Here is a 13,916-nt window from a genome sequence, read left to right as displayed (position 1 = left end):
TAAACACCATCCACGATGGTTCTTAGAACTTACACTGATGGGGAAAAAATACAACCACAAAAAGTAACCAAGCTAATTCAATTTTTAATCTCACAAACCAAAGTGTATATGTTATAAAAGGCCAACAGAAAAGAAATAAAGAAATGTCATGTGGAAGTAAAGGTCATCAACAATTCAACTGTGCACTCTCAGCATTTGTCGCCCGCCATGCTTATAAAGAGTTCATCTCCGTGTCTTTCAAAGCCTCTCTAAAAAAATATACTTTCATCAGTATTTTAGCTTATGAACATACAGCAGCTCAACCAAAGAACACAGTGGCCCCTACATCTCGCAGAGGAGAAATCCTTTCTGGGCTACATTTGTGCTCACTCATAAGATTTCTGCATGACCCTAAATCCACAGGAAGTGGTGTTTCCACATCACAATGTCCTGCCAACACCACAAAAAGAGATGATGGTAGACTCCAACAGGATCCAGCTGCAGGCTGGCCGGGGGGGGTCGTAATGCACCTCAGCCTTTTTCTTTGGAAAAGAGGAAATGCAGGAGACGTTGTGAGTGGAATGCAAAAGTAGTTAAATAAAGTGTTCCCTTCTGTGACGCCTTGGGAGCTCCAAAAAAACAGTCCTCTGTCTGACATCCAAATGCATCCATGCGTTAGAAACTAATGTACAGGAAAATAAACAGAAGCGCACACTCAAAGCCTGGTGGGGAATGATGGAAGAGAATTATTTGTGCTGGTTCCTATAATCCTTCATAAAATGTTTTACATTGCAACGAAGAGCAACTCTTCAGCTTAATTTACACAACATTCATACAGCATCATTCATTATTCTGTATTGCAGCTTTAGTTGGTCCATTAAACTCTTCGTACCCAGTTTTTAGCAAGTGCAGTGTTTCAGTATGTCTCGTTCAGTTATCGGCGCCGGCCCCAGTTTGCCTTCAGGCGGGATTCAGTTCATGTTGGAGTGGCTCTTCAGGTGCCTCCTCAGGTGGTTCAGACAGGTGTACGTCTTGGGACAGATCTGGCAGTGGTACGGTCTCACCCCTGAGTGGTTCAGCATGTGCTGCTTCAGCACACTTCCATCTGAGAAGGCTTTCCCGCACTGAGAGCACACGTACGGCCGCTCTCCTGTGTGCACGCGCATGTGAACTGTGACTTTGTGTGCCATTGTAAAACCTTTGCCGCACACCGTGCACTTGAACGGCCTCTCTCCTGTGTGGGTGAGCCTGTGGGTGCGCATTGCGCCCATTTGGGAGAAAGCCTTCCCGCAATCTGGGCAGACGTGCGGCTTCTCGCCCGTGTGGACCCTGGTGTGGCTCCGCAGGCCTCCCGCTGTGGAGAAACACTGGGAACAGTGAGTGCATTGGTAAGGCCGCTCCCCTGTGTGAGTGCGCATGTGCTGCTTCAAATCGTAGCGGTTCCTGAAGCCGCGACCGCAGACCAGGCAGCTCTCGGGTCTTTCGTCATTGTGCCGCAGCTCGTGATTGGCCAGACACTTTTCAGACAGGAAGCACTTGCCGCACTCCTGACACTGATAGGGTTTCTCATGATCAACTCTCTGATGATACTTGAGCTCGCTGATGCCGGGGAAGGTCTCGTCGCAGTATCTGCACCTGAAGCGATGGTTGGGGCTGTACGGAAGCTGATGTTCACTCATCTGGTGGTTCCTGAGCAGATGGGCCATCTTGAAGGTCTTCCCGCAATGAGAACACTCGTATTTTGTCAGCAGCTGCACACACTGGTGTCTGACACGCTCATGCAGAGACCTGAACTGACATCCACACTTGGTGCAAATGTGGGAGGCGTTTTTACACTTTCTCTTCCTGTGACCCGACAGGTGAGCCTCCGTGCGGAAGGCTTTACCACACTGAGAGCATTTGTAAGGTTTCACTGCAGTGTGGAATCTCTGGTGTTCAAGAAACTCAAAGCGATACTTAAAGCTCCGTCCACACAGCGGACAGTTATGAGTGACTCTTCCTCGTGGGTAGACGGCTTTGCCAGATGTCTTCCTGGAGGACAGAGATGCAGAGGAAGTCCGGTGACCTGAGATGCTTTTCCTGTGTTTACCGCCCCTCATTAATTTTGCCACATCCATTTCCCCAACCTCCTCATGCCGTTGTTTATGTTTGGCCAGACTCTTTGAGGAGATGAAGCTCTTACCACATTGCTTGCACTGATAAGGCTTGTCATGATCTACCTGCTGATGATACTTCAGGTCACCAATTCCTGAAAAACCAACACCGCAATGGCTGCACTTGAACAGGCGGCTTTGAACGTGAGTTAGCAGGTGCTCCTTCAGGCTGCTCGACTTCGGAAAGCTCTTCCCGCATTGTCCGCAGTCGTAGTTGCGGCCCCTTTTCGGGCAGTGGTGTCGGAATTTATCCAGCGAGGTCGGAAAACTGTTCCCGCATTTGATACAAAGATACGCAGCATTTTTACATTTGCGGAGCCTGTGGCCAGCCAGCAGAGTGGCTGTTCTAAAAGCTCTCCCACATTCAGAGCAGTTGTAGGGCTGGAGCCCGCTGTGGACTCTCCGGTGTTCGATGAGGACAGAGTGATGCTTAAAGCATTTGTCACACTCGGGGCATTTATGGATTCCTGACTGTTGTCTTCCGCGAGGAGATGACGAGAGATCAGTTCTTTTGGGCGATTCCGGAAAGTCGGCTGAGGTGGATGGATTGGTCGACAGCTCTTCATCGAACATGACAATCTGAGGAACGTCATTATTCTCATCATCACAAGCACTTGGGTGGGAAGAGATGGCCACTTCCAAGGATGGAGGGAGAGACAGAGATGGAATCAGAAGATCATCAGACTGAAACAGAGCTGCAGAGAGAATGAGAGGGGGGTAAATGAAAAGCCCCACAAATTTAACTATACTACAGTGCACTGTAAATCTTAAATATATACAAACACACCAACAGTGGTCTTTGCGAGTTTTCCATGGCACTGTTTGCTTTGGAGTAGAAATTTCAGGTCATCTCCGTTTGAGACACACTGCATGTACTCCTCTAACACAGCGGGGGCGGCACTGATCCAGGATGCTGTCTGTTTAGAGCGAAAAAAAAAAAAGACAAAATGGAATTGTTGAAAGTTAAGCTGAAAGTGGCCCTACACATTTTCTTAGTAATCCTGTAATGACACTCTCTTGCCTGTTTGAAATCTGGTATAGGCAGCAGCTCCTCTAGTCTGGTGAAGAACTCGCAGACCAGAGTCTCTAATGCCGTGTCAAAGTCAGGGCCATATTCCACAGGGAACACATTCTGTTGGACAAAAGAAAAGGGTGTTATCTTCATCAAAATATAAACTACTGATACACGGAGAAGCTGCAATAAAGACAGCGATTTGAAATATTTAAAATGTCTCAGGATTTAAACTATGCAGGTGAAGAGATGGGGCTTTAGTGGCGCTTCTGTGACAACAAACTCCACCGTGTGCAACGCTCATTTTAGATGAGAGGATTATGTACCTGGGGATTTTCATAGAGTTACAGATGGGATAAAGCTGGCAGATTTGTATGAGACTGATAGCAAATAGCAGATTACTCCTTACAGCGGCTTATATTGTATGTATCCTTCAGCATCAGGCTGCCAGGACACCGTTGCACACGATGGAGGGACCAATGATGACGGAGTGCTGATATAAAGCCTGACCATGAAGCTAAAAACACACTGGCAAAGCTGTGGCGTGTCATATGACGCACATAAACACCGATAGGAGATGTCACGCCACTAGCCCGCACCTGACCACACAAACTTTTAAATAATTGTTGAGTGAAAATGATTCAATCAGAGATTTTGTGTCTCGAAAGCAGCAGAACAACTTACATCGACGGCAGACTGCCAGTCCGGCTGTTTTCTGACAAGAGCCGGAGCTGAATGTTCGTTCCCACATTTACTCTACTGACAACTGGCTTTGTGGTTTGAGAAAGCGTACAAAACCCTGATTCTACGACATCTCTAAATGTTACTGTAAGTCACATGTTTTTTCAAAAGCCTGGTTCTTCCAAAGTGTTTCAACACCAAGGCCAAATCCCATAATGGAGGGGTAGGGTGAAGTGGTCGGGCTATGGGGCGGAACTGGGATGGGGCCAAAGTTACAGAGGTTTTTAACCTCCAAGTTGCACTTTCGTGTTGTTTTTACCTTTAGAAAGTGTTCCCGGCCGTCTGTGTCTTCAATGAGGCCTTGCACCAACTTCATGAAGTTTGCCTCCGGGGCTTCAATCACAGGATCATTTGTCTGGAAGGCAAGACACCAGTCAGATGATGACCCTTTAAGGCTCACAACTAATCATTTTTTAACATTGATTCATACGTCGTATCTAATTAACCTATTCGGCATTCTATTATTGTAAAAAATGTCAGAAAATGGTGAAAACTACCCATAACAATTTACAGAAACTAATTCACCCTCATTTAAGACAAAGGGAGGAAATCCAAACACTTAAGACATTGGAATCTGTTCATGTGTCTCCCTTTTTGTTGAAAATAACTTTTCAGTTGATGAAAAAGTTAACAGCATCCCTTACCTCCTCAATGCACGAAGATCGGATTCTGTTAAGATGAGTCTCGACTGCCTTGAGATCTTCAGGGTGTTCCGAGCGCAGCAGTTCTAGAGTTGTCTGGAAGAAAGGTAATTGGTAAAATGAATGTTTGCCATAACGTCCTCTTTTTTTTTTTTGCGGGGGGGGGGTTCTTATTTGAACACTTATCCTCTTATTAATGAAGAATTCACACATTTCCACTTACCCTCGCTCTCAGGCCCAGTGAGAGCAGTCTCCCCTCTCTTTTACTCATCAGTTCAGGAACTGCATCTGTTACCATGGATACAAACTCCTCCAGCTTCCCGTAGTGCTTTATGTTCCGCTGCCTTACCACTTCCCACATCACTGCTGACATTAATCGAAGCGGTGGGACCAGGAGCGCCAGCGAAGACAAGGGAACACTGAATTCTTCAGAGACAAAAGTAGACTTGAATCATGCAAACTTAAAAGCAGGATGAGAACATCGCAACTACCGAACCCTTAAGTTTTTATCTACAATGTTACATGAGCTCATTTTTTTGGACGATAAAAAAAAAAAGGCAGATTAATTTTCCTTTATATCTCAGGAGCAGTGCTGACTTGAGGCTGGAAATGCACGCTCAGGTCCAGCTCCTGAAGTCAGCACTGGGTTGACTTCTTCGACTGCGATGCACTAATTCCAAATGTATCGCACTGTGTACTAAATTATGAGCACCGGGTTTGCATGCAGGTTCTGTACCCTCATACATTCACTAGGTGAAACACACCGAAACACACAGAAGGGTTGTGAGCTGCCAACTTGATGATTAGACATTACCAATTCAAACTGCAGACAGCTAACTATTTACGAAACGTCAGGAATTTAAGTTGAAATTAACCTGTATCTTTTTGTCTAGAAGATAAAGGACTTAAGATGTACAGCGTTTGAAAAGTGTAGTAATTTGAAAGCTTTTTAATCACAAAGTATTGCAAGTTTGTACCCAGTGCAATACGTCCGCTGATGCTAAACTGTTAGCCACAAGGCCGCTATTGCTGCTTAGCAGAGGCAGCTTATTTTTTTGGGGGATAAAAACAATTCTTGTTCCAGGGAATAGTCGAGGCCTGCTGAGCCTTGGCTAATCCCTCTCTGCAGCAATTCGGCTACACGCTAAAGACGCAAAAATACACAACGTGGCCGAGTTTCACAAGATAATACATACCCATGTCGTTCATTATGGGAGCCTTTAATAACGCCGGAGAGAAAACTCAATAAAAAAGACTATCTTTCATCGTTTCGGTTAGCTTGCTAGCAACCAGAATACGGAGCTTCAGGCGCCAACTTCTTCCTGAAGCACGCTACTCACGAGAGGGAGCATTGGACCAGTCAGTGTCCTTTTTGAAAAGTGTAGTTCGTTTTGCTACGCGGGGCAGCCCGCATATTAGTGTCAAAATCATAAGCACCGCATCACCGGATAATAGAAGATTGAACCTTACGCGCTACGTTAAAGTAGATAGATAAGTACTTTATTCATCCCAATTTGGGAAATTATTGTGTTGCAACATATGTAAACAATTACAGGAAAAACAAGCAAATAGAACAGAATAAAAATAGAGAATAAAGTAGCTACTATTTGTATTTTCTTAACATATCTTAAATGAAATGTTCGAAATTCATCTAAGTCAATTTAAAAATGTAGACTTTATTTTGTTTATTGAAAGTTTGTGTAAAAGCTATGCTTGAAGTTTATTGCCATATATAATTCGGAAGAATAAAAAGAAAAAGAAAAGGTGTAAAAGGCTTTTTTTTTTCAGACAGTTTATCAAAAATCGAAAACAAAGTAGTATTAACATTTTGCAAGACCACTGTAGCATATTTGGTCTTGGACTGACATTTTGCTGATGAGGAGCCATAACTTTCTTGTGGTTTATTCAAGAATAAGAATACTGTGTTATAAAACAAACTCACACTTATACAGATGAAGACTTAACTGGCAGTATATGACGGCATGAAGGAATACAATTTTCAAAGGTTTTCCTCAAGATGACTTTAACATACATTTTTGGAATTCAGAGAGCAAAAGGCAAGACACTTAAGGTCCAAAAGCTGCATGCAAAGTTTAAATACTGAAGTTTGCAATTAAAACGCACCAAAAAAAAAGGGATCAGAGTCAGTAAAGACGAGCATTTCAACAACATAGTTCTACAAGAAAGGGTGTCTTACAGCATCACGCGGTCTATAAAGCCAACACAATCAGTACAAACTGGCTGAATGAAGACATCCATTTGTAAAATGATAACAACATGACATACGAATCAGAGAGTCTGGGTCTGGATTATGCTATGAGTTTTGAGGTGCCGCTTGAGGTGATTCAGGCATACGTAAGTCTTTGCACACAGCTGGCAAATGTAGGGTCGAACCCCTGTATGTTTCATGGTGTGTTTTTTCAGTTCACTGGCACGGGAAAAACCTTTCCCACATTCCGAGCATACATACGGGCGTTCCCCGGTGTGAACGCGCTTATGAAGCGTCACCTTGCTTGCCATGGTGAATCCTTTCCCACACACCGGGCACTTGTAGGGCCTTTCACCCGTGTGCGTGCGTCTGTGTATCTGCAGCTCGCTGGCTGAGGTGAAAGCCTTGCCGCAGTCGGAGCACAGATACGGCTTTTCTCCAGTGTGAATTCTTACGTGTATGTTCAAATTTCCGGACACAGAGAAGCACTTCCCACAATATGTACACTGAAATGGCCTCTCGCCTGTGTGACTACGCATGTGAAGGTTCAAGTCTTGTTTATTTTTGAAGGCTTTGCCACAAAGTGCACAAATCTGTGTCTTTTGCTGCGTGTGGCGCAGCTCGTGAGCGGCCAAATTCGCCACAGAGCTGAAAAATTTGCCGCACTGCTTGCACCGATTGGACAGCTCCAGAGGGTGAGTCTTCTGATGAAGCTTGAGCTCACTCATGCTGGGGTACACCTCCCCGCACTGCTTACATGTGAACACACGGCTCTGCCTGTGAGTCAGCTCATGCTTACCCAGCAGGCACTTCCTTTTGAAACTTTTCCCGCACTGAGAACAGTCAAACATTTGGACACTACGAACACACTGGTGTTTAAATTTGTCCCGTACAGATTGAAAGCTTTTCCAACATTTGATGCAAACATAATCTGCTTTCTTGCACTGCGTCCTCCTGTGGCTTGATAGGTCTGAGGCCCTCCTAAAGGCTTTCCCGCACTGAGAGCACTTGTAAGGGTTTTCTCCAGTGTGCAGCCGCTGATGCTCCAAAAGTTCATAGCGGTAAATGTAGCACTTCCCACACTGAGGACATCTGTGGGCAACTCTCTTCCTTGGGGGAGCAATCATAAAGCTGGACGTTACAGGACTCTGAGCAGATGCGCAGGGAGCATGAGAGGTGGTTCTGCTTTGGTCTCCGTACTCCTCAACAACAAGAACATCAAGAATACCGTCGGTGTGTCTCCCTACCGTTCCATGTTCTGCTTGGTTGGCGTTAAGAATGTGTGGCTCCTTCTCAGATGGCCATTTATTATCCTGTATGTCAAATGTGGCCTCTTGAAGAATAGTGGCCTCAGATTTTCTCTGGCTGTCAAATGTTTGTGTGTTAGAGTTCACATTTTCGGTGCTGGTGTCTCTCACTGAGACAGGAAAAGACAAGGATTTGAGGAGGCGCTGCTCTGAGGCAGAAGGCACTAATGGAAGAGAGACAGAGAAAATAAAAAAGAAAGAGTTATGAATCACAGTTTGTTCATTTAAAGGAAAACTCCGGGGCATTTGAAGCGCAATCCCATTGCTAGAGGTTGTCAAATACTGATAGTAGGACACAGACAGGTGCAAATCGGCGCTCCCTGTGTGGAGATAGCGCTGTTCGCTCAGCCTGTCATGCGAGGCTAATACGTGGTGGCTAGGGGCAAGTGCTAACCCTTCCACGTAAAACAACAACTTGCACACTGCAGAAACGTCACACCACTTTATAAACCATCCGACAATAAAGTCACAAGCCTTACCATCAAAACCATATGCATGGTTCTCACATTACTGGCATGGGGACGTTACAAAACAACTTTATAAACAGCATGTCACTTACCGGTTATTTGTACGCTCGCGCATGTGAAAGCCCAAAACAGTCAATGGACGATAATCACATATACAAAACAATTATCTTCTCTAGAAAAACTGCGTTCAAGTATTTAAAACATTACAACAATATTACTGGGCATGTATTGTTGTAATATTTTAAATACTTGAACGCAGTTTTTCTAGAGAAGATTAAACCGGTGAGTTACATGCTGTTTATAAAGTTGTTTTGTAACGTCCCCATGCCAGTAATGTGAGAACCATGCATATGGTTTTGATGGTAAGGCTTGTGACTTTATTGTCGGATGGTTTATAAAGTGGTGTGACGTTTCTGCAGTGTGCAAGTTGTTGTTTTACGTGGAAGGGTTAGCACTTGCCCCTTAGCCACCACGTATTAGCCTCGCATCACAGGCTGCGCAAACAGCGCAATCTCCACACAGGGAGCGCCGATTTGCACCTGTCTGTGTCCTACTGTCAGTATTTGACAACCTCTAGCAATGGGATTGCGCTTCAAATGCCCCGGAGTTTTCCTTTAAGGACATGTCTTTTCTAACCAATTAATATTTCAAGTACATCCCACTAATTTAGCTTCTTTATTCTTTGAATTAGCCATTTCCTGACCTTTGTTTTTTGCTGAGGCAAGTAATACTTGTTATGATTATATACGAGCTATCCAGAAGAGTTACTTTGGGGACAGACAGCGTTATACTGCAATATCACCTTCCACCACTAGATGGAACACAAGCCCTATTGTCTTGTCTGCCCTGGAGCCTATGGCAGAGGAAGAACAAGAGGATGAAGCAGTAGCAAAGGAACACATTTGTGGGCACCATGAAAGCGACTACCTCTTACATTTGTTTTTGGTTTTTTTACAACCTCCTTTTGAACAAAAATTATCAAATGCATCCTGAATGTGGCGTCAAATATCCACAAAGAGTGAACAATATCAGTCATATTATTTACAGTTTCCTTTCGGTTTAGTTTTCTGAAACATATATAACAAATATTTATTTTTAAATAGAAGGAAACAGACTTCTTACATGAAAAGCAAAAACATTTCTGACTCATTACTCACGCTGTACAGATCGCTTTACCACTACTCTTACAGCAATAAAGTTGGCTCATATTTCAGGCACACAGACTTACCGCCGGAATCCATTTTGGCCATCTGACCACGGCATACTTTGCTTCTGAGCAATACTTTGAGGTCATCATCTTTGGTTTCACATGGCATGTACTCCTCTAGCACTGAAGGTGAATCACAAATCCACTCTGCTGTCTTTATAAAAAAAACAAAAAACATTTTTAAATATCCTGAAACCGAATCAACAAACTCTGGAAAAATGCCGTATAAAAAGTTATTTTTCATAACAAATGTTGGTGTCTCGACCTGCTTGTAGTCGGGTATGAAGACGAGCTCTTCCAGTTTGGTGAGGAATTCACAAAGCAGAGTTTCCAGAGCTGCGTCAAAGTCTGGTCCATACTCCACCGGACACTCATTCTGTCGGAAGAGTGGATATTTAAAATCAACCAACAAATGGCACCTTTTAGTATCTAAACTGATACAGACCTTAAGGAAGAGTTCTCTTTCTTTCGAGTCTTCCAGGAGTCTTTGAACAAGTTTGACAAAGTTGGCTTCGAGAGCTTCAGATCCTCCACGAACCTGTCAAGTTTAATGTTCATGTTTTGAATTGGCAGAAAGCTTCTCAAGCAGCCAGGGCCCATGAATGTAAAGTCTCACACACCTGTTCTGAGCAAGTGTGTAGAAGGCTGTCCAAGTGTGTTTTCACCCCTCCAAGATCGTCTGATGTTTCCAAACTTAACAACTGCAACAACATCTGCAAAAGCATTTAGCACAAACAGTTAAGATCCAACTGCCTCCTCCTCCTCGTCCAAACTACTTCCTTCATACGCACTGAACTGAGGATGTTAGAGACAGTAATAAATTGAATTTAAACACCACAGCACTGATTTTTTTTTTTTTCAAGGATTAGCAAATGCTCTGTCATCTTCCATCATCAAGATGATCACCTTCTGACACTGAATCAACAGTGTTGATATAAGTTGGATGTGTGAGTCACCTTTGCTTTTAAGCCCAGTGTTAGCAGCCTCATCTGTCTGTGTGTCAGGATGTCAGGAATGGCTTCAGTTACCATGGACACAAACTCTTCCACTTTCCCATAATGCTCGACGTTTCTCAGATGAACCACCCTCCACATCAGAGCCGACATCACACGCAGAGGGGGAACCAGGAGCCGCAGCGATGACGGGGGCAGAGGACCCTCTGGAAGGAGTTATTTTTAAAGCATTCTTTAATCAACCGTTTAGTCACATAAAAGTTTAATGAAAACACTGGGGCCTCTTCGAGGAGGTGGACTAATGTCAAAAGATGCAAAAGATATGATGTCATCAAAATAAGCCACAAGTGGACAATATGACATTTTTCTTAATTTTTTTAAGGTTTAAGTGTCATCACATTACAGGCTCTCTTTTTAAAAATGGGCCAATAAAAGATCATATTTGGTTCCTTTATTTTCGACTGAGGTGTGATCTGTGTCATCTCTTTTGAGAGGCACTAACAGCAAATTCTTTCCCCAAGTGTGTTATATTTATTTTAAAAGGAAACTTGGCCCTAATGAGCCAGGGAATGCACATTGAAAACCTGTTACTTGATAATACCAAGGATGTGGAAATTTTGGAACACATTTTGAAGATAAGACAACTATATAAAGTGCAGCTTTGTTGTCTCCACTGCAAAATACCTCCTAGATATACTCTTTTCACGTTAGCAGGCAAGCTAACACTGGTTAAACCGATGCGAAGTTACCCCACAAAAATAAAACCTTACCCATTTTTAGTCTCCGGAAGGACTGCGATATCAGAATGTGGACTCAGCAATCTTTTCTAATGGATAATATTTTCCTTTACAAGTGAGCAGCTCTTGGTTCGACTGTCACTCAAGTTGAGGAATACTTCCGGACTCGTCTTCTTCGTGTCATACATTTAGGTTGACGCCCTTTTGCTCCACACAGCTGTAATATTTCTGTTCGTGCTTATAGCTTGTTGTCTGTCCGTGTCCAACATGATCTTTTTTTCAGGATTCCTGCAAAATTGTCCCTTCTACTGTACCGTACAACTGATTACTGACTACAGTACACTAACTGTACTAGTAGTCAGTCTGCTTAATAAGAAATGTATTTTACAGTTATCTTCATGAGCATTTATAATTTCAGGGGACGGAAGTGGCACCCATTCGTTGGAATCCACTAAATACCTCCCTGACCTTATGACAAATGAAAAAAAAAGAAGGCTAAATGAATGTACTTCGTAAGTTTTTATTCTCTATGTTAAATGTAGCACCCCCACTAAGTTCTGTCCTCGTATTTTCAAAAAAACTACCAGAAACTCGGATGTAGTGAGACTAAAATTCCTCTCTCTTCCTCTCAACATGTCTGTAGATTCATAAATCCCCGAGTGGTGGCAGTGACGGATATGAAACAGTCACAACCAAGCAAATACTTCAGAAACACAGGATCTATGGGAGAAGTAATTAGATAGTGCTTCATCAGGCCATCTGGGCAGTGTTGGCCACCATTACTAAGTAAGTCCCTGCAGCGCACGCTGACTGAAAGAGGAGCACTAAAAGGTTGTTTCCTCTTTTATTATTTTTAAATTCCCAGTGTCTTTGATGGGGTCAGTCTTAAGAAATTGTGACCATATCTAACAGGCCAACTGTAGCTTGTAACTTCAATATTATTGTGTTATGTAATGCTTTTAAAAGTTTGTTAGACAAAGACAAAATCTGTTTCAGTAAAAATCTGTATCAGTGAATTTATATTAACATTTTTTTCAAAATCCTTTTTGCTGCATTGGTATAGCCCTCAGTCTAATACCCCCAGTGCTTCTGATTCTGATTTGACGGGGTACTGACAGTCAAGTAACAAGAATGACTTATTAATCAGCCAATGCTGTGAACATACACCATCCAGCCAACATAGTCTTTGCTGGCTGGCTGAGCCAATATTTTGATTACAAAAATCATTTTCTGTAAATGTGTATAGATATATAATCTAATTCCACTCCTGCAATGAAAAGATTTAAAGACAAAAAACAAAATACATATTAGAAAATGAATCTTCATGGGCTAATAACGGACACAGAATATGACTTGTGACATTAATTTAACTCAGTGTTATTTGAGTATAACACAAAATGAACAAGCAATTCATTAAATGCATTTTCTATTAGCATTGTCACAATATATATGCAGGCAATTTGCAATGCATTACATTAACATTGCTGTGTTTTGCTGGTGCATTCTGTAATTAGACATAGTGCTTTTTTAATCTTTTTAAAAAGTGTTCTTTCCCTCAGATGAAGCCTTAATCTCCACCACATGTCCAAACGCTTAAAAATCAGATCAATTACCAAGTCACATTCACTCAAGTCGCGTTTTCCTGGCACCTCACGCACAAACCCAAATTTAATTCAGTGTAATTATGAGGATGGATGGCAAACGTTAAGTGAGCGTGCGTTAGATGCGTTAATGCATGTAAGTGCACACGTGTGCTTTGTGCGTGGGTGTGTGTTTGCGTGTGAGACAGTGAGAGAGAAAGAGAGAGTATGCGTGTGTAATTAAAACAAGTGATTTTTTTTTTTTTTAACACACAGATTATCCCTCTATCCCAGCTGGTCAGAGTTGGATTTAACCACCCAGACAACCAGAGAGAGGAAATCTCTTTGGGGCTAAATCCAAATTGGCACCCTCGATGATTTTTTTTATTTTTTTTTTTCCCAAACCAAAAAACGTGGGAGCCTTCAACTGAACATGAATTTAACTCTAATCGCTAAGAATTATTTCAGCAGTACAAGTTAGCAAAATCTTGAGGAGCTTCTTTCTTTAGGTCAAGTCCTAGAGACAGAAAATGCCAGAAGCTTTATGCCCGGTTTCTTTGGTTTTATTATTTTCCCAGCCTCAAACTTTATTAGTAAATTTTCCATGAACAGTGGTTAATCTCACAGTGGCGTCTTTGTGTGTGTGTTTGTGTGTGTGTGAGCCTCCATTTCTCCACAATAACATTTAAGCTATGATGTTAAGGGAGGTTTTATGTGATTGTGCTGCATTTGTAGAGGCATTATAAACAAATTTAAGCTTTAAAGGGCAACACACTCACAAGGGCAGATCACCATGGAGATACAGAGGTCTGTGCACATCTGTCCTGTTTTTTTTTTTTTTTTTTTTTTCATACACATGGGCGAGGAGAGAGAGAGAGAGAGAGAGAGAGAGAGATAGATTTAACACTGCCCTGACTTGTAATGAGGTTA

The 13,916-nt window shown here is 42.7% G+C and overlaps 2 protein-coding genes across 3 annotated transcripts; both read right to left on the bottom strand.

Annotated features, from left to right (window-relative positions):
* Positions 1 to 496: 496 nt before the first annotated feature.
* On the bottom strand, positions 497 to 5,876 carry LOC142398383 (uncharacterized). The gene is made up of 7 exons (XM_075482359.1): positions 5,723 to 5,876; positions 4,750 to 4,952; positions 4,530 to 4,622; positions 4,145 to 4,240; positions 3,154 to 3,264; positions 2,920 to 3,049; positions 497 to 2,827 (listed from the first exon to the last, which is right to left on the bottom strand). The coding sequence occupies exons 1-7, from the start codon at positions 5,733 to 5,735 to the stop codon at positions 951 to 953; spliced, it is 2,523 nt and encodes an 840-aa protein (XP_075338474.1). The 5' UTR covers positions 5,736 to 5,876; the 3' UTR covers positions 497 to 950.
* A 536-nt stretch (positions 5,877 to 6,412) lies between these two features.
* Positions 6,413 to 11,573, bottom strand: LOC142399281 (uncharacterized). Of its 2 annotated transcripts, XM_075483868.1 has the most exons (7): positions 11,440 to 11,573; positions 10,673 to 10,875; positions 10,337 to 10,429; positions 10,162 to 10,254; positions 9,982 to 10,092; positions 9,738 to 9,870; positions 6,413 to 8,206 (listed from the first exon to the last, which is right to left on the bottom strand). In XM_075483868.1, the coding sequence occupies exons 1-7, from the start codon at positions 11,441 to 11,443 to the stop codon at positions 6,816 to 6,818; spliced, it is 2,028 nt and encodes a 675-aa protein (XP_075339983.1). In that variant the 5' UTR covers positions 11,444 to 11,573; the 3' UTR covers positions 6,413 to 6,815. The 2 variants fall into 2 exon arrangements, with proteins under 2 accessions (XP_075339983.1, XP_075339982.1); XM_075483867.1 differs by having other exon boundaries at positions 9,982 to 10,254.
* Positions 11,574 to 13,916: the final 2,343 nt, after the last annotated feature.

Source organism: Odontesthes bonariensis, chromosome 14, assembly GCF_027942865.1.
Source record: "Odontesthes bonariensis isolate fOdoBon6 chromosome 14, fOdoBon6.hap1, whole genome shotgun sequence".
Taxonomy (NCBI): Eukaryota; Metazoa; Chordata; class Actinopteri; order Atheriniformes; family Atherinopsidae; genus Odontesthes; species Odontesthes bonariensis.
The sequence above is the reverse complement of the archived record's forward strand: the minus strand, read 5'-3'. Positions and strand labels throughout refer to the sequence as shown.